Source organism: Martes martes, assembly GCF_963455335.1.
Source record: "Martes martes genome assembly, chromosome: 15".
Lineage (NCBI taxonomy): Eukaryota > Metazoa > Chordata > Mammalia > Carnivora > Mustelidae > Martes > Martes martes.
The window spans coordinates 14,824,317-14,849,294 of record NC_137903.1 but is presented as its reverse complement, the minus strand read 5'-3'; the positions used below and the strand labels follow the sequence as shown (position 1 = coordinate 14,849,294).

General features: G+C 39.8%; 1 protein-coding gene across 2 annotated transcripts in view; it reads right to left on the bottom strand.

The window, feature by feature from the left end:
* The window catches only part of ESRRG (estrogen related receptor gamma), a gene marked incomplete at its 5' end in the record, with an annotated part of 226,247 nt that overhangs the window by 44,450 nt on the left and 156,819 nt on the right, over positions 1-24,978 (bottom strand). Inside the window, 2 exons of one of the 2 annotated variants that reach the window (XM_080824296.1) lie at positions 13,169-13,351; positions 17,034-17,144. In XM_080824296.1, the coding sequence (XP_080680422.1) occupies positions 13,169-13,351; positions 17,034-17,144 (294 nt within the window). The remainder of the gene's footprint in view (positions 1-13,168; positions 13,352-17,033; positions 17,145-24,978) is intronic. The other variant, XM_080824297.1, reaches the window with a different exon arrangement.

The following is a 24,978-nucleotide window of genomic DNA, read 5'->3' as shown; positions in this document are numbered from 1 at the left end:
ATTAGCTCATTATAAAAATATATTACACACAGTATTTTTGTTGGGGAACAGAATATTACAAAGAGTTCAGGAAAAAGTTGAACTGAATTTACAGAGCTTATTACCACATTCGGATATCCCAAATATTATCATAGCTGATATTCTGAAGATAACATATCACCCATTCCCAGCCCATATAAAATTTATTCGACCATACAGTCACATTATGGTCAGATTCACATTAAATAATAAATAATTCTATTCTAAATACGTCAAAGTGCCTTGGAAGTTTGTGTTAAAGTTTCATGGCGATTAAAGAGATGTTAAAACCTGAAACCCTCACTGAGTGTAACAGGTCAGATAACTAACCACGTGAATGAGCACCCGTGGATTATTCCCAAGTGAATCTTAACCCAATGTTATGTACTGATCTGTCAGAGATGTTGTTTTCAAAGATAGCAACAGTATTTACAGAGAAGTATATTCAAAGATGCTTTATAAAGAAGGCCCACCTACATATTCATGTTATTTTATCCTTATGCTATTAAGATACTTCACTGAGCAACCTTGAGCCACTCTGGCCTGTGGGACATGTTTTTCCTCCTCCAGCTTCGGTTAGGGATTTTTCTCTACTGTATCCCCCTGGGTGCTATAGAAGCATTACCAGCCATACCTATACATTAATAATCCTTCAGAAAGGCGTTTGCTCTGATATATTCAAGATATTATACCCAGGTTTTATCAAAGAATAACAAAAGAAAAGATAGGTGTATTGCTTCTCATTTGGAGTATGCACTTTAAAAATATATCACAAGAACTCTTCCATAATATTTTCACAGCTAATCTATCTTCAAGAAATGTATGTCCGAATAAATACACGTATACGTATTACATTATGTAATATAATGTGGTATAATGTAGAAGAGACACAAAGTCAACATGATAACTGCTAATACTTAATATTCTGTATAAAGATGCATACTTTTTTCTAAAAACTGGTAGTGACAATGACAGATATCAGTAAGGCCCAACTGGGCATTAAAAGACCGAGTTTTAGTCTCAACTCTGTCACTGAGTAGCTTTGTTACTCTGGGTAACTCATTCAGTTGTCCTGGTCATAAGTGTCTTTATCCAAGAGTGAATTTGTAAGTAAAGGCATTTAACACTCACTGAACACTTATAATTGTATAATCCTTTTAGGATCAGGCACTTTACAAATATTAACCCACAGAATTGTCCTCGCAACCTATAAAGTTGGCCTTATTATCCCATTTTTATGCATAAACACCCAGAGTTCATGGTATGAAGCAAAATCAGAATTTGAATCATGGTCTCCAACCCCAAAGACGGCACACCACCCACTACAGTCTAGTAAATGAAATGCACTTAAAATGCAAAGTTCGACCAAATGATCTCTAAGGTCCACTCTGGTACTGTCATCCCATAATAAATTTGGGGGGGAAAGAGGTCCCTCTTCAATATTATTCAATATTATGATTTTTTTAAAAAGTGTGTCACAAAGATTCCTCCCGGCATGTTCTTGAATAAACAAGCGTATTTTTAAAACCCTGGGTAAAGTCTATCATGAAACAATTTACTTCAAAAAAACAGCCACTCACAGAAATAAATCTGGAGTGTTACCAATAATTACTCCGTGTTTTTCCACAAAAGGCTAATGTGAGTAACACACGGAGGCCAAACAGCCTTCGGGAATGTCCTCCTCTCTCAGGTGTGTGGATCTGTGTTGAAGATGCCCTGCCACTGGGCTCTGCCACGACACAGAAAATCACAAGAATAAGTACAGATGGACCTTTTTTTTCTTTTCTCCGTAAAGTGCTGACCACATCGGGAGGAGCCAGTCTTTCCATGATCTCCCAGCTGCTCCTTCTCCCGGTCTCCCTCGTCAGCCCAGGCCACCATGTGCCCGAGCACAAACGTGCTGACTGGCTGAGGGGCCCAGCACTTCAGGTAATTAATCCTTTCCTAATGTAGGTTAAGCAGGTGTGAAGCCTCCTTCACACAGAGAGGAGGGAGCCGCTCTTCGGAGACACCCCTGGAGTGATAGTATTTATTAATTGGGCTCCGATGACTCTGAAACCTGACATGCTAGGGTGCTGACCTGGACATCGAGTCACCCACTCGCTTCGTCTGAATCCAGCTGAAGAAACTGGTCCTTTCTCCTTCTTGAGCTTATATTAACAATGTGCAGTCAGGACTTAATGCCCATTTTTGGCAACAAAAATTGATTTCTGTATTGGAAGCAAAATTTTGTGATTCATAGAGACTGGCCAAATTTGGGGATTAATTAAGTTGAGTTGACTACGACTCTCAGAATTACCAAGGGGTGATATTTACCCATTATATTCTCCTCTTTAACATGTACTAGCACTTTTTAATTCATATAACAATACTGCCCTGCACCATAAGACATCCACGTATGAAATGTAAGCTAACATTCCTTTTATGTGGCCTTTGTGTATTTTGTACATCATTCCTGACTCTCGCTGGAGGGAAGAAATAACTTGGCAAAAATAAATAAACAATAAAAGTTGTGGATTGCTTCAGAGAAAAAAAAAAAGTAGTGTTTTTTTTTCTGGGAAAAAGAAAACTTTTCTTAAGAAAAATATCAAGGTATTTATAAACAAATGGAGGTGGTTTCTGTGGATCATACAGCATAAACTTCTTAGAAATTTGGGTCAGTTAAAGTGATTTTGGCAGGTTAGATTGGTTCTTCTAATTGGATTCTTCTAATTACGTAAGTAATTTATGATGATTGGAAGTGGGCTGAACTGGGGAGGAAGCAACTTGATTTTAGGGAAATCATATGCCTACGGACAGATCAGCTACATTGTTAAGGCATCTGATGTGTAAAATGCCACTGATATGAAGAGCTGGGGTCACTCTGGTTTTATTTAAAATAAATTAGACCGGGGTGCCTGGGTGGCTCAGTGGGTTAAAGCCTCTGCCTTCGGCTCAGGTCATGATCCCAGGGTCCTGGGATCGAGCCCCGCATCAGGCTCTCTGCTCAGGGGTGAGCCTGTTTCCCTTCCTCTCTCTCTCTGCCTGCTTCTCTGCCTACTTGTGATCTCTGTCTGTCAAATAAATAATAAATAAAATATTTTTAAAAAATTAAAAAATAAAATAAAATAAATTAGACCTCGGGGTGCCTGGATGGCTCAGTCAGTTAAACGTCTGACTCTTAATTTCGGTTCAGGTCATGATCTCAGGGTTCTGGGATGGAGCCTCGAGCGTTGGGCTCTCTGGTCTGTGGGGAGTCTGCTGGTCTCCTCTCTGCCCCCCACCCCACGTCACTCTCTCTTTCTCAAATAAACATTTAAAAAAATAAATTAGACTTACTGAAAATTAAAGGAAAGAGAACAATAATAGAGAGGTAAAGGGAGAGCCCCTTGACTACGTGGACCCCAACTTCAGTTAATAAGGAACAGTCACAATGAACAGGAAAGAGGTTAATGAGCACTGGATTCCAGCCACAGATTTCACTCTCCCCTTCTCCTTTCTCTGCTCTGATAATCCCTCCACAGAATGGAGACAACAGTCTATTAGATCGCAATATCAAAAAAATACTCCCTGAAATGCCTCACACCTTCCATTCCTCCCCAAGTGCCCCTGGCGAGTTCAGCCCAACTTGCCTTCCTTTGCTTCATCCACACGCCAGCACTGCTTCCTTTTACACATCAAAACCACACTTGGTATCCTGAACCTGATGGTTCCTCACTCACTGAACCTTGGTCTGACAAGGCAGGAGGCTGGCTTAGTCACATCAAAGAACACAGCCAAGGCTGACGTTCTTGGGAAAAAGGCATACAGAAGTGCAAAGCTGCACGGCTTTTCTCTACTGAGATTGTGATCCAAAATTTTTTCAAATTCTCCTTATGGTGATGAAGTATTTTTTTTACAACACACACACACACACACACAACTACAAAGTACTAGCACTTTCGAGTTCACTATTCTATTTTGTATTGGATTATTCTTGAATATTTCTTTTCCAAGGTAATTAGGTTACTTCCTCACTTTCATAAACTAATTTTGATACAGACGATCCTGGATTACATAGCTATTTTTATCTACAAAATATAATGTCTTGTACCAGAAACTCTCGAGTTCAGCTGAGTAATACTTACACCCTCTTTCAAAAAGAAAACTCAGCAGTTAAATTTTCTGAAGACATCACTTCTCTCCGTGTTTAAAAAGTGCTTTTAAATTACTCTGCATTCTATAGAAAACTGTTTCTCTGATGCTTGAAGTCTCCAGCTGCCACACAATTTATATCTCTTTCTTCTGCTCTTTGTTTTTCAGCCATTTTCCCTGAATGTCAAAGTCAATTTAGTGCATTTCACTTTGCTGAATAAATCAGAGGCGAAATCCTTGCTAAAAGTGAAAATTTGATTTGCTAAAAGGAGCTTAGGGCAACTATTAATCAATATATCCAGAGTGTCAAAGCCAAGGCCAGGATAGACATGCATTCATTTGGAGATTGGCTGAGGCAGATAAAGGGGGACGCAGGGGAAAAAGTGCAACCGGCCCCCAGAAGGCAGGCGGGGTTAGGGTTGGAGGGAGGGTTCAAGGGGGCAAAGAGAGAAAAACATGTTGGCATCATGTTCTGCTCTTCTCTCTCAAATTCTTGTTGTAAAGATAGAAAAAGATATTTTGATTAAGTACTTAAGCATATATGAATTATACTAATTATAGCAGCTCTCATATAACAATTTCCTCCCAATACACAAAAGTCTTTCTTTAACTCATCAAGTAGCCTTGAGAAGAATCTAAAAGTCAGAAGTATCAGCTCCAGGATCAGAATTCCAGAACAGAAAGAGTTGGGCCAAGTCTACAGGATGTCAATATTTTGATAGTCTTCAGAAAGATTACAAGTTATTTCAGGTTTCTGAAAGATCATGACATATAGTTAACCAAATGACTGGACTCATCCTATCACCTCATCATTCAAAAGAGTTTGACAATTACCTAGAACTTGCCTGAAAGTGGGATCCTATTTTAGGACATCATTCAATCAGAAATCTTTAATGCTCAGAAATTTAACACTGTTGTTTTCAAAATTACACAGAGTAATCTTTCTCTGTGGAAGTTCATTCAAGGTTCTGATTTTAATCTTTTCAAAATGCAGTTTTAATCATGTCACTGAGTTAAAAATGTTCATTTCTTCTATTGCCTTCAGTAGAAAATGCTATTTCCTCTGCAAGAAACTCGAGATTTTTCATGATGGGCTCCTCGGCCATGGATCTCCTCCCATGCCGCTCCGTCCATGCTCCCGTGCGACTCTGGGTGAGAGCACCAGCACAGCCCACATCATGGAGTTCGAGCTGTCCGTTCATCTTACCGAAGCACCCACGACACTGGGAGGGTCGACAAAGCAGATGCTGTGCTGAATTCATACTCGTGTGAGTATCGTTTGTGCACAATGCCTAGCACAGAGCTGACTAAATGCCAGAAGGAAGGAAGGAAGGAAGAAAGGGAGGGTGGGTATGTGTAGGGGAGGAATGAAAGCAGAAAAGGAAGGAAGGAAGGCAGGAAAGCAGGCAGGCGAGGGGGAGGGAAGGGGGGAGGGAGGGAGGAAGAAATGGATTCAAGGTTAAGCGGCGGAGCTAACACTTTGATATCTGGTCTGGTTCAAAGTCACTTGATGCACTTCTGCTCTGGTTTACCTATAACTCTCAATCAAATTCAATGGCCAGTGAGTCCAAACACAGGAAGGGAGGGGGAGCATCCGATTTTAGCAATTAATCATTGAAGGAATTTTCCAACTACTCCAATGAGTAGTTAAACGGTGATTGCCTTGTTTCATTAAAATTTGTGATCAGCCATATCTAGGGTATACTATCGGTCAGACATGTTGATTTTCTTGGACTGAAAAAAAGTGTCATGTTTCCACTTTTATTCATCCTTTCCTTGAATCTTGCATTTTGTAAATGTATAGACAAAATTGAAAGGCCAAATATGTTCCATTCACCTAAACTTGTTATGAGAGGTAGGTAGGTAATCTGGAACAAATGACACAGAGCATGGGGGAAGGAGATGAGGATAGGGAAGAAAGACATAATAAAGCTACTGCCAAAAAGCCACTTAAGTTAACTATTCTGGGGGTCTAAGTAACATGAATACTGTCAAACATGAGAGTCAAACTTCCTGACTCTCAAGTTTGCTCATATATAAAGTGGGGATAATAAGAATAAAACCTACCCAGAGAGTAGCAACAGAATTGTTGTGGGCATCCAATAAATGTTTGTGAAAGTGCTTCGTCAACAATAAATAACCATACAGATGTTAGTTCTTTTTGTATTGAAGGCTTAGTCTCATTAAAATGAGATTATCACATATATATGCACACACACACATGCATATGTGTTTATTCGGACAGAGATATGTGATTGGGGTAGAGCTCACGTCATGTATGTATCTTTAATATTTCCCATGGCACCAAGCGTAGAGTTGGGTACATGACACCTACTGGAATACTTAAACCAGATTCGATGATCACTATGAAATTATGATTCCTCTGTGATTAGAGGTATATAACAGCATGGCTATGGACGGGGGGGACATCTAGTCCCGGAGCCCAAGGCATGCCGGAATAGAGATGATGTGAGCAGGGAATCCAGCATGGTTACAGATAGGGCATTAGGTCACACATCACGGGACTCCGTGGTGACAGTCAATCTCCAGAAGCATCTTTAACGAGATTAGGATTGTCTCTTGACCCAGATCCCTGTCTAGGAAAACTGGCAACTTCTTGCCAATCTCTCCCTCTCTCTATATATATTTTTTACTTCCAGCCTGGGTAGCTGCAGAAAACGAAGGACCTCTGGTGAGCTTTCAGATTATTTTTTTCATAACATACTTCATGACTTTTCCCCATCACAGCTGTGACTTCAGAAACTGACACACATTCAGTTACTTCAGGTTTGGCCAAGAAGGATGAACTAGCTTATTTAGGTGCTAAGGATCCTGCCCACCTAAGACAAATGATGACCATATCCATACACAGATCCTTTTGACCCCCTGAGCCACCCAGGTGCCCCCATACACAGATCCTTTTGGGTAAATAAGCTTCCCTTCTACCTTTGTATTATAAGCAATGTTTACGGTGAATATTTTTTGAAATGGATTTTATTAGCACTGACTTTTTGGATCACTTGGTTTTAATTGCAATAAAATGACAATCGATGTGCAGTATCTTAGGAACTAAGATGAACACTGATATTTTACATTTAGATCATGCTTTATAATTTGCAAATTAATTATACATATGTGTTTAATTTGCATGTGTATTCTTTCCCTCATTTGATTTTCACAATATAACTAATGGCTAGAGCAATTAAGTAACTTAAAAAAAATATTCCGCCACAGCTTAGGCTGTCTGATTTTACTTTCAGGTTCATTCCACCCTTGGAAGCCACAACGATAGGTGCACAGGTCTAGACCTACCAGGTACAAGAAACAGAACTTCCAAATATTTGGTAACTGAATAGAATTATAATTTAAATAGTATTATTAAGTGCCAAGGCTTTGGGTCTAAAATTTATATTTTCTCCACTTAACCAAAAAACTCAACCACTTCATAGTTCCAAAATCATTAAGTCACATACACAAAAGAAAAATTAGTCCTGATAAAAGAGGCTGTAATCACTTCAATTCATTCACAGCAAAGTAGAAATTACAACTACATGTAAATTCAGTTCTGGGGGTGCCTGGGTGGCTCAGTTGGTTAAGCATCTGCCTTCGGCTCAGGTCATGATCTCAGGGTCCTGGGATCGAGTCCCGCACTGGGCTCCCTGCTCAGCGGGGAACCTACTTCTCTATCTGCCTCTGCCTGCTGCCCCCTCTGCTTGTGTTCTCTACCCCTCTATCAAATAAATAAATAAAATCTTTAAAAAGTAAATAAAAATAAATAAATTCAGTTCTGGGATGGGGTAGAGAGTGGAGCCTCAGGGCCAATTAGTAGTTTGGGGCTATGCATATTTTAAGTCAACTAATCAATAAAATATTTACCAAGTACCAGTGATAGAAAGCCCAAAGTGAGTCTTAGGTGCTACTTATATAACTCTCTCCTAGTCAACCATGTCCTTGACCCACACATCAAACCATAATCACACATATATACACATGGAAACATACTTTTATATTATAAATGGAAACATGGTAATTATTTCCAGCACATTTGTTTGTGTGACTTTTTGCACATATCGTCAGCACCATTAAGTGATGGTTTAAGATAAAGAATGGGCATTTTAAAAACCTCCACAGCTTTGGTTGGGGATGATATAATCTTAAAAACTGGTCTCTATATAAAGTGCATCAGAACAAAAGAACAATCGATAAACAGCATAATTAGCAACAGATGTTCAAAATACCCTTGGGTATTCGCCCACAAAATTTATATTCTAATGCAGAAAGAGTTTATACGTGTTCTTTAAAGATTTCTGCCACTTCTTGAAAAGTCCCAATACTTCTGTTGAGAAAATTTAAAAAATCCAACTCAACGAGCCATGTTTGGTACGTTCTTCCAACTGCACGTTTTTACCAAAAAATGCTTCAGTGTAAATGAAAAATACTGGTTTCTATACTTTAGATTTCTGTTTCCCACATGAATAAACTACACATAAAGACGGTTCTATCACATTATCTTCCTAGTGTGGTTTTCCTTTAGAGCTTAATAGGTCCTGCCTTCACTGAGGATGAATAAAAATTGTAGAGTTGTGTTTTTTTTGTTTTGATATCATTCCAGAAGATGCCATTTTATAAATGTGACTAAGGGGGCCCGAACAGACACAGAGTCCTCCGTTTTAGCCGGCAAGGGTTTACTTTGTCGTGTTAAAAAGAAACAAGCCTGCCTGAAAATCGGCCATTTCTGATAAAGGAACAAAATTTTCTAAAATACATTCATTCATTCATTCACTTAATTGTTCAAATACCCTTCTATTCTTTTAAAGTAAACTGTCGGATGAGACCCATAATCTATTTAAGCCACTTATATAGGTCAGCTAATATGGGTTATGCTTTTTTAAGCCCCGTCTGACTCAGCACATTTCTGCATTTTGCTAACAAAGTAACAGTACATAATAATATTTTAATCAACGCCGAAGAACAATAATAGATCTGACTGCGGGGCTGATAATCGTCTTATCACACCCCGTGAAACCTAGCTCTAATATTTGACGGAGCCTCCATTACTGGGCAGCCCATTCTGAGAAAGGCCAACAATGGGGAGAGAATGAAGTGGAGTGTGCAGTAACTCCGTATCTACATAAAAGAGATTAGAGGCGACAGCGTTCCATTTTACAGCTCAATCATATTGTGTTAGCATGCGCTTATCCGAGCGCGGACGAAATTGAAAGAGAAATAAAAAAGAGTCAGGCAGATAGGAACCAGAAAAGCGAGGCATGAGCAATTTCCAAGGATATAAAAGGATGCTAATGGCGGGGTCCTGTCATTCTTAAAAAGGGCTATTAGGGCACCATCATCTGTTCTTGTGCCCTTATGCTCTTCCAACTAAAGTCAAGCATTTTCTAAAGCCCTTGTGATCTTTTTTCTTCTATAGATAAAGTATGGTCATGTTTCCTAAGAACACACTTTTCCATTTATGTGATTTATTAAAGTAAGTCAACTAATTCGATTTACTGATAAAAAAAAAACACGCCATATGTATTTTCCTTCAATATTTTATTTTGTTGAATTCTGCACTTTCTTATGTAGCAAAAGCAAGGATAGAAGAATCCATTCCTAGCAGGGCAGAGAGGCTATGGATCTTGTCTGAGATGTTAAACTTAATTTTTGAACTGTGTGTGTGTGTGTGTGTGTGTGTGTGTGTGTGCGTGTGATGACACAAACTGAGAGCAGCATAGAGAGAGCAAAGGCTTTACATTTTACTACTAAAGAAAGATTTCACTTTAATTTTAAGAGAAGCTTTACACAAAGAGTTTTAAAGTTAAGACAAAGACAGGTGAAATTTCGGTTCTGACTTGACTTTAATTCAGGCTCTGACCCCAGTTATGAGCACTGGGTCATGTTATCAAGAACATGATTTTACTTCTATCAAGGCAGAAATGTGACCTTAATCTTTATATTCTCTTTGTCTCCCGCCCCACCAGCCCCCCATCCTACGCTCCAAATCGCCGCTGCGCCCAACCTCCCCGAAGCCCAGGGCATACCAGCACTCTTGACATCAGAGCACCCTCTTCATCTACCACAAAACAGGGTATGGCACGCTTATTATTTAACAATTTAAAAGAATTCCAGCTAATTCTTGTTTGGCTAATCCTTTTCTGAAAAGCCAAGCCACTCCTTGTAATCATTTAAACACCCTGAGGGTATCGCGAACACCAGCGCTGTGAATCATCACTCCACAGTGACCTCGACTGGCATTTGCCGCGGAGAGAGAATCACGTCAGTCTCCACCAATTCTAAGCCTCGGCTTAAGACTGAACACATAATCGTATAGTAATTGTTTCCACCACTGGAAATGCTGTTACTCATAGTTATTTAAAGTTACTGTCTTCACAAAAGTCACCAGAGCCCCTTTACTGTGACAGGTTCCTTTGTGAGCTGACATTTCTACTTAGACGCACAACTGGACCCACAAATTTATCACGGACGTTTCCTTACCAGAGAGCATGGTAAGGAGTTGTTGACTATCATTGGTCATTATTACGGGATGGCTGAGCAAAATTAAAATACTGGCTTAACAGGTCTCTTAATTCAGGAGGAACTTGCGCAGAGCTCCCTAAAATAACGGGTGGTTTCGAGTCATAGCGACACATAGTGTCTCATGCTGTTGTTATCAGTAACACCAACACTACCATCACTCTTACTCTGAAGCGCTTCTTTCAAATGCAGTCCACTGAGTAGTATCCTGATTCTACTCTAGAAAGCAACGTGGCTTTGAAGGCATCAGACACATTTGTGAATTTGTGTAAGGGTCTTTACCTCTTATGCCTCAAATGTCCCTGTCTTTGAATTAAAGATAATAGCACTGGATTCCTGGATTAAAACAAGGGTTCTCAGTCGGGGAAGATGGGCACAGTTCTGCCCACCAGAGGACACATGTCCATATCTAAAGACATTTTTGTTTGTCACAACTCAAGGGTGCTAGTGATAGAAACCCAGGACGCTGCTTGCTGAACATCCTACCAGGCACAGGACAGTCCCCACAACAAAGGATGAATGGACCCGGTATCAATAGTCAAGGCTGAGACAGCCTGGGTTAGAATATTGATATTTTTTTCGTCTTTTTTACTTTTTTTATTTTTAAGAAAGGGAGGGAGGGAAAGAGAGAAAGAGAAAGGAGAGCGAGGGAGAGGGGAAGAGAGACTCTTGAGCTCCACACCCAGCAGAGAGCCCAATGCAAGGCTCGTTCTCACAACCCCGAGATCATGACCTGAGCCAAAATCAGGAGCTGGATGCTTAACCAACCGACTGAACCACCCAGGCACCCCAGAATAATGACATTTTAAATATGTGAGTATAGAGGTGCCTAGCTGGCTCAGTCAGTAGAGGGTACAACTCTTGATCTCAGGGTTGTTGGTCTGAGCCCCACATTGGGTGTAAAGATTACTTAAAAATAAAATCTTTTTAAAAAAATTAAAAAAGATAAAATACGTGAGTATGTACGTGCATGTGTGTACATGTCTGTGTATATAAAGTAATGAAATATATAAATACAAATGATATATATCGACTATCTAAAGAAGTGTGGATACTTCAACAAATACTAATTTTCTTCTGCTCTAAAACCTTCAGACAACTTTTCATCTAGGTAAGTTTTCATACGCTGTTTAAGCAAATTCTGACAGTTCCCACTGCCACAATTCCCAAATGTCTTAACATCTTTTCGCACATCCTTTCTTCTTTCCTTTTTTTAGAAGTCACATAGATGTGATTACAATCGAAATGTGATATCAACTATCCACACTATCAAATTCGCATCCTTCTCGTACATGTAGTAACCCTCGTTAAGTATCTTCTAAAGAACACACTCAAGCTCACCTCTTTAACTAGTTTTGACTTAATTTGGGGTGCTTTATTAGCAAACAGTGTAAGACAAAGTAGCTGGTATAATACAGAGTGATGTTTAAATTAGTTTACAATTTGCTTGGCCTCATCTAGAACTGCACCGAACAAAGCCATTCAGAAATGTCAGCTGTGTTCCTAACCACTGTAACAAATTGTCGCCTGAACGCGGCACACCTAATGACTTCAAATTAGCTTCACTGCGATATCGCCTGACAGTTCGTTACGACTGTTAGCAACATAGCTGGCGTATCATGACCAAGAAATTGGTTTCAGTGTGGGCTGGGAAAGGGACTTCCATCAATTTGATTAAAGAAATTACTGTAGCATTCAAAGCATAAAGACAAACTAGTTTAAGGAGACAGAAGTAAGTTAACCGTACCAGAGAAACACCGCTCATCGTTCAAAAACTTGTTTACCAACTACCTGAAGATCGAAGTTCAAACAAACAAACAAAAATAATTCAGGCAGACTGCCCAAATTCTCAACCCTTGAGACCAGGTATATTTACTGATGTTATTGGCATGGGCCGAGGAAGAAAAGGAATAGGGTACTTTAAAATATTGCGTTTAAGTTACCGTATGAGAAAGTTTATGATATCGAGTCAATATTAATTTTTACAACTTGTGTATAAATTCATGGTAAATATCTAATTGTGAACCAAAGCTGTGCTAGCAAATACAAGGAGCAATTCGGTGTGAACAGCCACCATGAACGACACGTGAGGGATTCTTAAAAGGAAAAAGAGGCACGTTAGATGTGTGCTGACAAAGACGTTTTTTAAAGTGAAAAGAAAAAAGAGGAGTGTTTCCTTAGGAGAAAGCTCAGAATTTTAAGAGGGAGAAAGACACGTATTTTTTTTAAAGTTATATTCTCTTCACCTTATGTTGGCAATAGTACCACTGCCTATGAAAAACAAAAACAGAAAAACAGAGTTCAAGGTGGTACAGATAGAGAATGGCTTATGGTTCCGTGAAGGTTAAGCAAAGCTCAAAATGAAGTATGATTAAAAACACAAGTGAAGGTTGAAAAAAAACATAGTCATGAGACATTTTCAGATTTGCTTAAATATACATATTAAGGAATTATTGCAACCTTTTCTGTTTCATTTTTATTTATTTATTTTTCTTTTCAGAAAATGTACCTGGAATGTGCTTCGCCCATCCAATGATAACCACCAATTCCCGGTCGGCCAAGTCACACAGGGTGGTGAGAGCTTTGATGTCACTGTCGGGGACAGTAGGGTCAGGCATGGCATAGATCTTCTCCGGTTCAGCCACCAACAAATGTGAGACAATCTTGTTATCTGCAGGATCAGACCAGAGCACTACAAGATCACTAGTAGCACTATCCCGCTTTCCCAAACCCTAAAGTCTGCTGCGTTTTGACAAATAATTCCAGTTGCCTACAACAAACCCCAGATACTCTGTTTCTGGCTCAATATATGCAGAGTAAACAGTGTTCAGGAAAACTCAGAGGAAGAAAGGAGCCAGTGCAGTTGTAAGAGAATGCATTCCTTTTTTCTTCTCCGCTCTACCTGCCTTTGCTGGAATGAAGCATCTGTCCTGTAATGAAATTTCTTATAGCAAACAGATAAGAGAAGTTAGATGCTTTCTGGGTTTGCTCTTTGATTCTTAAGTGGGATTCGGGGAAGCAGATTCAATAGTATACAACATCTTTAAACTAAAAATCCACAGTCAGCCACCGAAATATAGAATATAATGCGGAAGGCAAAGAACCACCAACGCCCATAGTCATAACGGGCACGAAAGTCATTAATTGTCTTAATTCCTTCAAAGAAGAGCAAAGGTCAGAGCCCTTCTGCCTGGGTGAATTACTGACTATATAACTCTATCTCTGTGGGATGCATTAAATAGGAATTTCTCTCCTTTCTCTCCCTCCCCATACCCCCAGCCAATCCTTCAAATATAGCCAATATCCGCTTCCAAGAAAACACTCCTACCTAAATGTTACCATATTTTCTCTTCGGAGTGTCTAATTCTTTAATCCTTTATTTTCATCTGTTGTCTTTAGCTCATTCTCTGGTTCAGATTTATCTGTCTGAAATTTGTGATATATGTTTTTAAAATCCTTCATAAAATAAACACTAGAGACAAATGGAAAGCATCACATCAAATGTGTTTTATTGCTTAGGGGCATGTGAGAGTTTATGGAAGGGTTGTAAAGCCTTGCGAACGGAATGATTTTTCTTGTTGGCCCTATTCTCAATTTCTATGTGTAGCTTTAGATTTTATACTTCCTTCTAAGTGAAGAGACACAAATGGGTAAGGATAGACCCAAATATTTCAATGTTCTGTGTACTATTACTCTAGCAAACCAGGGCATTAAATGGGACTTTTGTGGGCAAGGCCAGTTCTCTTTGCATTTATTAGATAATTTTCCTTTCATTCTAAGTTTTTAACTTTTTCAACCCAAAACGAAAAGACTGTACATACCCTAGAACTGAAAACATAGCATTCCTTTTAGTATTCTTTAACAAAATGACAAGGAGATTATTCAAGCTATAATTAGCCATTTTTCTAACACTTTAACACTTTATTACTATGGCTGCTATATGAATTACATTTATTGCAAATAATCAACAGATAACCATTCATTGACAGTAATATTCAATTATCACCAAATTGAAAATGCAGATTTGGGAGGAAATACTCCCAAACATCATATTTTGTAGGGAAAAAATAAAATTAAATACCGATTCTTTCTTTCTTTATTTTTTTTAATTTGTAGGATCTGTGAAGAATGGCATTTGTTTCTTATATATGCTATGGAAACAACACCCTGTATTTTTAGTTACGCTTGGAAAAGTTTCAACTTTCATTGCTCTGACAATGCAACAAAACCTGTCAGCACCCGCGAGTTTGTCAGGATTAGACGAAAATGCAATATTTAATAAAGGGCACACAAATGTGCCCAAGGGAAATCCTGATTCTGGATCTTTTTGTCCTGGGAAGATGGTTACCCGTTTGACCCAAGTCAATGGATACTTGATCGGAAGGGTCGGAGAAATTTGGTGGAAGCTAAGAAATTCCCATCATTCAGAAAACAGAATAGCCGGCAGGACTGTTTCTAGGTAAATCTTATTTAATGTTTCCCTAATTAGAATCAATAGAACCCAATTTCCATTCTCGGGCTTTTGTAGTACACAAACAATCGGTCAGGGCCCAGAAATCTCCCTCAGCCACTTTCTCAGCAAAGCCCAGGCACAGCCTCTTGACACTTATCTGACAGGATCTGAAAATTAAGTTTTATAAATGTTTGTTACAAAAACACACTAATTGGATGGACTAAGGAAAATTAACACAGAGGCCTTGAGATAATGAGTAATGATTTATTAGGAGGCCTCTTTATCTCAGACAAATGGAGCTCACTGAAATTGCTATAATCTTCTGGAAGGTACTTGACGAGCCACTTCCCAATTTCTCAGGTTTACGCCGAAAACCATAGATGTCCCTCCATCATATGGACTCGCAAACCAGGCCAGGGCTCATTTTTCTCTCGGGAGAGGAAATTGTCAATGGTTTCAGTCAATGCTCATGTAAAATGAATGAGATATGGGCAGTGTGTATGATACTGAGTCTAGGAAAACTAACCTCTAATGAAATTAAGCATTAGTGTTTATTGCGTTTTATTGTATTATCAGAAAGTTTTTTATTATAATGTGCAAAATCTGCTTAATGCAGCCCTAGATTGTATTTGCAGAATGCCAAACAGCTTATGCAGGCTGAGGACAAGATGCCAGATTGGACCATTGAAGGTATAATCAACATAATGTTTTTTGGAAAGGCGAAAGGAAACTATGCCATATGTTCACTTAAGCTTTAATTTTATGTAAAACTGGTTGTTTTTCCTTTGACATAGCTAAAATGTCCTTTCATTTACAGTTCAGGGTCTGTTTTATTTATTTAACAGATTCCCATATGCTCACATGTATGATGCACAGCAGCGACCCCTCCTGGGGAGTCGGAATTAGAAGCGGACGCTTTCTCTTCCCTTGAAAGCAGATCCAACATTGCCTGTGTCTCTTCTACAACCGCTAAGAGGCACCCCCCTCTGGTAGGTGCTGGTTGTGTCTTCTGAGACCGGGGGAGCTAAATGCGGGAACTGATTCCATCAAGCACTTCTCAGTGCCCCGTACAAACTCTGTGCATAAATATCCTGAAAGGCTAGTTCTGTTGCAGTAGAACTATGAACTGACTTTTCAGAAAATGGGATGCAGTTATTGCCTCAATCTACATTCCAACTCTTTCTACTTCATGACAAAGAGAATGGGGCTTGAGTTTTAGCAATGTAGCCATCATCCTTTCCAACTGCAATCTGGCATTATAAAACCACGGACTCTTTAAAAACAACTCATGATGCCCATAAGGGCATCTGAGATAGAACCATCAACCTATGCTTGCATCTGAGATAGAACCATCAACCTATCTTGCATCTGAGATAGAACCAACAACCTATGCTTGTTACCAGCAGGGCCTTTTCTTGTTTTAATCTATTGCTAGCTAGTGTGTTAACCTTCTATAGCGTCAAATTAATGAGGCTCCTAATGTATTTTCGTTGGGAGGTTGAGCAGTCAAACTCATTTAGTTAGTGAAAACTACAAAAATCACTTTCTTGTGAAATCTGAAACTAACAGCTCCAATGAACTCATGATTACAGTATGATCCATTTTATGTACCTCTGAAAATAAAGATAACCAGCAAATGTAAAATTCGCATTATATAAGCTGTGCCTTAATAGGCTTGTGCTTCTACAAAATGACTTGGTGAAAAAGGGTAAGGGAGAGAAACCCATAGGGGGGAAAAAAAAGATAATTAGCCAAGTAGCTGTTGCTCCTCAAAGGCAATCCTTGGGAACACAGCCATGGCCCCCCAACAAAGACAAGTCTCCTTGGAGTCAGTAGGGATGGGCATGCCAAGACCGACACACATAGAGCCAACTGGGAGGATTCCGTGGGTTGGAAAGCCAGACATGTCTGCTGTACTTACATGGCTTTTTGGCCGGCTGAACCAGCTGAGGGTTCAGGTAGGGGCTGTTCTCCGCATCTATTCTGCGCTTGTACTTCTGCCGACCTCCACGTACTCTGTCAAGACGCACCCCTGTGGGCAAAGACAGGCACTGGCTTACTGCTGAGGTAGCCATCTTTGAGACCAGTCAAATACATACAGCATCACCGATCAGTGCTATGGAGACAGACGGTAGAACACAGAAGGGTCCAGAGGTATTGGAGGAATGTTTAAAAAAAAAAAAAAAAAAAAGTGGTGGCTAAAACAAAATGGCCAGGAGTTGGAAAGCAAATCTGTAGAGCATGACAAACCTGAAACACATTTCATGCAAGGCCGTCAAAATCACATTTACACACCAAAGGAAAGGCACATTTCCATGGGCGTTAACACAAAGAAATTGTTCCTTGGTACCAACCTCATTTCTCAAATTAAAGACAATGGCAATCTGTATCCTCTTTACCAGTCACCCATGAAAGCTCACCACGTAAAAGTGATCCAGCCCTCCCCCGGTCTACCACGGGGTTCACTATGGAACTGAACTGAACTGAAAGCACCTTCACGCTGTGGAAAGCCGGAATTTCCACAAGATGAGAGGTAAGGACTGTTCCCTATTATCATGTCAACATGTCTCAGAGGAGAATGTTATTTTTGGTTCACATGTGTATCTTCTTCCAAATGACAGAAAACTGGGAGTAAGTTTGGACTGGACACGGGACAGAAAGAGGAGCTTCCTGAAAGATTCAGAAGGCTAGGATGTCGAAGGAGGACTGTGTCCGTGAGGCAGAGCTAAGGGTGAAGCCAGAAAAGGAGGTAGACAGGGAGTTACTAAAACTTCTTCCTAAAGAGCGATGGATTGGGTCAAGATACAGCGGGTTTTTGCTCACATGGGATTTAAAAGATTGAGGAAAGAGGCAAAACGGAAAGAAAGAATTAAAAATAAATGTTCCGTGGATACTGGGGAGTGGTAAGAAGAGCTTGTTAATAACTTGGTTTCCAGTGTGTCACGGTGAAGTTCGGGACAGGACCATACAAACCTTCACCTAATACCGAGCTTACTTTGGGAGTAAGAGCAAGACAGACTCACTCTGTGATATCACCTTAATTGACAAAACGGTGTAACATTATCCCTTAATAAATTCAACCAAGTAGTTCATTGTATATGGTGTTTCCCAAAATGTTTAGAAAATAGATTTGGTCCCACAGCCTCATCAGTATTACTATTTTACTGAAAGGCCTCTCAGAGCCTTTTAAATGCAAATGGCCTCCATAAAACTCTCAAAAGGAGATACAGCCTATGCAGTGTTTCGCAAACCAATTTCACCAAAGATCCGGTCTTGGGAATATTTATGAATATCATGTGGAACACGTGAATTGTGGGTTCTCTGCATCACGCGACACAGTTTGGGAAATGCGGACACGGTTCTCCATGAACCCTGAAGTGAACACAGACACTCGCATGTTAAGGATTACTGTTCCACCACGAGATAGAGTAAAACACAATTTTTCATATTATCTTAATAATACGGCTCTAAGAGTTGATTATCTTTTAGCGGAACATGGAAATACACACTTGGTTGTAGATAAAGCCTGAACTGTCATACCGAAACGTCAGAGCAGCATTTAAATGAAATCAGGAGACAACTTCAAGAGCAATTAAGTAGGTTTTGACAGTAAATTTCACAAAACAAAGACATTAGTACAGTGCCTAAGTATTTACTAAAAATAGTGCATGAGAGTCACGAAGAAGCTGTATTTCCTTACTGCTGCTTTTAAACACTTTCTGCCTACAGTAGAGTTCTGTTCCCTTGTTCATCTGATTTCTAGAGCACAAAGCTGGATGGCAAACAGATGGCGTAACTGGGATGTCACACTTTGTCCTATTAGGATGCCGATTTCATAGACATGAAACATAGAGAACAAAGAACAGAAATATTTAATCAAAATGTTTAAAATACTGTAAATCAAACACTGTAACTGAAGATTATACCTCCGTTGCACTGGACAACACATAGGTTTAAGCTGCAGTTTCTCATTAGTAGGAATACGTGCAAATGATATGCTGAGTTACAAAAGAAATACCTATCTATAAAAAAATGAAGAGCGTTGAGAGGGGGAAAAAAAAGATATTAAAAATCACCAGACAAGAATATTTTCTTGTCTTACCCTGGGTGGGTAAGTCATTAAGTGACAGCCTTCGGCTCAGGTCATGATCGCAGGGTCCTGAGATGGAGCCCCACATCGGGCTCCCTGCTCAGCAGAAAGCCTGCTTCTCCCTCTCCTACTCCCCATGCTTGTGATCCCCCTCTCCCTGTGTCTCTGTCAAATAAATAAATAAAATCTTTAAAAAAAAAAGAATTTTTTAATGCAATTGTTTTTAAGTGCTCCTATTTTATAGAAAATTTCTCAAGCTATCTAGTCTAAAATTGTTTGCCTTGCATATATCAAAATACAGTATGTATCATCGATTTATATATACCTGTCAGCTAGAACCACAGTCTGCAATAATGATGTTGTGAAAAGATTAAAGGTCCCCCTTTTAATGTTTCCAACTATAATAGCATAATAATTTATTCCTAAATATTAGGTGAAGAATATGTTTAAAAAGTAAAGCAGGGGCACCTGGGTGGCTCAGTGGGTGAAGCCTCTGCCTTTGGCTTAGGTCATGATCCCAGTGTCCCGGAATGGAGCGGGGAGCCTGCTTCCCTCTCCCCATCTGCGTGCCTCTCTGCCTACTTGTGATCTCTCTCTCTCCCTGTCAAATAAATAAATAAAATCTTAAAAAAGAAAAAAGATGGATATAAAGACAGTATCCTTCCTCATGTTTTGCTGTAATGGTCCAATATTACATTTACAAAATATATTAATATGTTTGGATATTATACACATCCATTATTTAAATATTTCATAAACCTTAAAACACCAAGGAAAATAAGGAGTTGTTATTGTGTCATTGTTTTGTTGAAATATTACTGTATTACTTTACTGATATATATTTTACATCATGATCATTTATTAAAAATCTGTCCTCATGGAGTATAACAGTCTATCTTGCCTCAGTTCTAAGGGAAACAGACCAAGGTATGATGGTATAATTCAAAGGGTACAAGTGAAATAATGATACTCATTTGACATCTAAGTGATTTATAGAATTATTTGGTATCCCATTCTATTTCCTGCTCATCCCTGTCATTAATAATGTCATTTTAGGTTTCATTTTGGAATAGATGCAGAATCGAATCCAAATTCTACCAAAAATGAGGATGCTATCACTGAGTTTAGCTGTAAGTGCACAACACAAACTTGAGCAGAGAACTGGTAATGACCCCATTCACCTAATGCATTTAAAAGTCTCCAAACAGCTTAGCAGACACAAAGAAAAACAAGAGTATTTATGATCAGGACCTGGGAAATCCAGATTCGCCCTAAAGAGACATCACTCGAATCCAGACATTTCCACCAAAGGCGACGAAGCCTGTCTCTCCTTCTTCAGTATGTTGAAAGACAAACCATTTCTGTCGGGACTTTACTCATAACCAGTTTAGAAAAAGTTGAAAAGGAAGATTTCTCCCAGGAAATAAGATACCCGCCAGGTTCAATGTGTGACAGGATTGGAAGTTAATTAAGGCAATTGGATTTTCTAGTCATGTGGAGACCCCATTATCTTTTTTTTTTTTTTAAATAAAAGATTTTAAGAGTTGGCATTACCTACCAAGTGCAATGTTTCAGATCGCGTCTTCCTTCAAATACTGCATGTGCCTGCATTGCCACAAGGGTATTACAAATCTTCTACATTGTCAGAATTTACAAAATTGAGAAAGCAAGAACAGGGCAAGGAGGGAAAAAAACACGCTGTGAGGCAAATAAACGCCAAGAGAAGTAAACAGTTCAGCTGCGGGTCTTCTTAGGTCAGCTCATTTTAAGTCTACGTTTTATGCCCAAATGCAAATTTTTACAATATTATATAGTCCAAAGTCAAAAGTATTTTTCACATTTTTAAGAGCACAAAGTTAGAGGCATTCCATAGGATAATAAAAGATCTCCCCTTCAGAGAATTATACAAGGGTACCCTAGCCTACTTTTCTAAATTAAAGACCAGCCTTTTACAATGTTGTTCCCAAGCAGAGGTTTGCTCAAATGATTAGTTACACAGGCCCCGGAATACTGAAGGTGCAGACAGTCACGTTAAAGTGATAATATTTTTTAAGAGATGGTGACTTTTTTTTTTTTTAAGATTAGTTAAGTTAACGAATACTAGATAGTTGTATTAAATAAATGTTACCACACATGGCTTGTAATTGAGTTTTTGGGATGCGACTGGAGAAGCAAGGCTTCTGAAACAAGAAGGTGAAGAGGGTGGGAACCCTCCCTGATGCCGCAGCTCCCTTTGCTGCAGAAGGAAACACGCTCCTTCCCTTTGGGAAGAGAGGTACCGAGCAGCGCCCTGGAATTCTCCTGAGACTCCTGTGAGGGAACCATCACCAACAGAGGACAGAGAAAATCCCTTTGAGGAGCTGCAGGAGAAGAAGCTAAGGCAGATTAGCAGTATCGGACGCGGCAGCAGGCAATTTAGTGGGGGCCCCTGACGGGGTTCTCCTTCGGGACAACCTCCCAAAAGAGCCTCCCAGTATAACCGCAAGTACTCGCGCATCTTTATAGGCTGCTCTTGAGGGGATGAGTGAAAATTATTTGTATGTTCACACGCGTACCCCAGGGAGAATCTAATCATATTAAATTGTTGAGGATCATGTGAGAAAATGAAACACACCAACCCCCAGCTATCCTCAACAACCATGGCCCCTTCTCAAAATAGACAGTGACAATTGTTCACTCCGGCTTCACGGCTTCATCCCTCGCTTCCTGATTCAGCAGTCTCTTGACTCCTCATACCTACGTTTTCCTCCCAAGCCATGTCTTCATTATTAATTGAATGAATCAATCTGTGCAAGAAGTGTCTTGGAATTTACCAGAATATCAGCCAGTGACTAGCAGTCATTGGCTGTCAAGAGCTTATTACAGTCTAGGCAACGGGTTAATTGTTTTTACGTATATGAACCCATTTAAGCCTTAGAGCAATCCTGTGGGGCGGGTGCTATTATTATCCCGTTGCACAAAAATGAGAAAACCAGAGCTTGCAAGAGGCAGAGCCAGGGGTGGGGGCTGGGAGAATGGCTGCAGAACCCACATTCTTTTTTTTTTTTTTTTTAAAAGATTTTGTTTATTCATTTGACAGAGATGACAAGTAGACAGACAGAGGCAGGCAGGGGTGGGGGGGTGGGGGGGAATCACACTCCCCACTGAGCAGAGAGCCCGATGTGGGGCTCGATCCCAGAACCCTGGGATCATGACCTGAGCTGAAGGCAGAGGCTTTAACCCTCTGAGCCACCCAGGTGCCCCAGAACCCACATTCTTAAGCACCATGTTTATACAGCCTTCCTACCGTCAAATTCGGTTTTTGGAAAAGAGCATTTGGTATTTACTCCAAAAGCTAGAAGTGCAGGCAGATACAACCGGATTGTCAGGGTAAAGGATACTTGCATCACAACGAAGGGTCCACATGGGGAGGTGGGCAGAACGCTGGGCTGGGTGGGGGAGGGGAGGACTGAGTGCCCTTACTCAAACTCAAGGGAAGGGCTAGTGACTTTGCATCACTCCATAAAGGGGCACGTGACTTGAAAAAGTTTACAGCTATGAGAGTGTGGACAAACCAAAAATAATAAAAAGATTTAGTTTCTCTGCTTTTCCACTGAGGCAGTTGCCCCAAGACATTCATCTCCTTCCTCCTTCAAATGCTACTGCAAATGAGACAAGCGCGTTGGGCCTGGGCCACAGACGTAGATCAACGTTCTGGCTGCATTTTCAGCTCAGGAGGGAGGCCCAGACAACAGCGGCTTTTCAACCAGACACCCCGGGCCTGGCCGAGGCTTACGTTTACTTCCGCTGGAATATCGTGGCCACAATTCAGGAACTTTAGAAATGGCCTGGCTGCCAGTGGAAATGCTCTAACTTGGATTGCAATAAAAGGAGAAATTCACACGAGGAGAGAAAACGCATATCCGTTAGGTGGGCTCTTTTTTTCTTTTTTTAAACTGAATCCTTAGTCACTAAAAGAGATAAAAGCCATGACTCACATTAAAGCTTCCTTGCTCTACAGATGAATTAACAATTAGCAAGGGGAAGTCTTTCGTTTGGGTCTCCTGATAGCTATCTGGACTATTAAACATGTGGGGCTTGCATAGGAAATTACAAAGGCTTCCCTCTGTTTCAGATTCAAGGTGCATCCAAAATCCATCTGCAGATCTCTACCCATAGGACATCAACCTAAAGACGTTCCTCCCCCTTTTTTTCAGGGTTCACGTGATTCACAATCCTTGCCTGGTTCAGAGGCATGTGCTAAATTCATAATCTGGATTGGAACTGAAATCAAAATGATAGAAATTGGAAATAACCATCGACAAAATATTGTGCAGGGGAAATATTCCACCGGGGGTCAAGTTGCTTCATCTGAAGCATGCAGCCCTAATCTATGACACATACAAGTACAAATTAGGTCATCTGCAACAGGTGACAAGTTTTAATTGAATGTCTTCTGTCTGCAATTCTGACAAAAGGTGAATGGAAATAAATGAGTCTGGCAAGACGGCCCTGAGCCTTACAATACCCAATATCTCATTATTTTTAAACAGCTATCTATAAACTGATGCTGACAAGCCTTGAACCTTTTATTTCTGTGCAAGATGAGGTAGCTGTGAAGGGAAAAAAAAGAGAGAGAGAGAGAAAGAAAAAGGGGCATCCAGAACATTACATTAAACATGCAATACCTACCATTATCACTTCCCCAATGTAATTAAAGGAAATCTCCTATTCAAAAGGCACTATTTCTTACTTTGCTTCATGTCAGAGAGAGAGAGAGGGAGAGAGAGAGGGAGGGAGGGAGGGCACTTGGCCTGCACTTGCTAAACATAGAGACAACCTTTAAAGACAAAAAGAAAATTTTCCCTTTCTTGCTTTTTGCCTGTTAAAAATTTCATAAACTATTCAAAGAGATATTGCTGTGACTTATGCCTATCTAAACTCTATTTCGTCTTGTTACTATTTAATACCGGTGACTCTTCCCTTTATCCTTTTCGAAATTGCCTTCTCATATTAATAAAGTTATGAGTTAGTGGGTAAAGACATGAAATGTGGCCGCACATCAACATCAGGAAAAGTGATTCTACTAATTCACAATTAAATGTGACACCAGCAGCAATAAGTTTAACACAATAATAACAGTAACAACAGTGCACAGCACCCCATGGGGATCTCTGTGTAAACAGAAGCACAAATATTATTTATGCAAAAATTCAATGCCGTGTAAAAATGAATTAAATATGAAATCAACCAAGCTGGGTTACAAGTTGCTGGGTTGAGAGCCAGAGTCACTTTGTTTTATTGAAGGGAGAGGAATACAGGAGGAGGAGTATATGACCAAAAAAGCAGATGTCGATTTCGAAGAGAATGTAGGTCTGGGGGGTGGGGCATTGGGAAGCGAAAATAGGTAACAGGGAAAGGCGGTGGTGAGTCTGGAGGTCATTTGATTTCATTAGGTGTGACTCTAGATCAGATGGGTACCCAGCAAAGAGCTTTCGAAGCTCAAAAGACAAGCACATGGTATTTTTGGCAGAAGAAAACTTCAAGTCCTGGCCAATTTGTTAGTAACTCACCAAAGGTTTAATAAATGTACTACCAGAGTCAAGCAGGGATGCTGAGAGCCAATTATACGATACCGAAGTGACACATGATGTTTAATAATATTTTTCTGGTGATGTTATTTTGGCAATAACTGAGATTTAAAATAAAGTACATCCCATACAAAGAAACATAATATACAGATATCCAGATCATGTAAAAAAAAAAGAATCCTACCTAGTGCATGAAATATATAGGG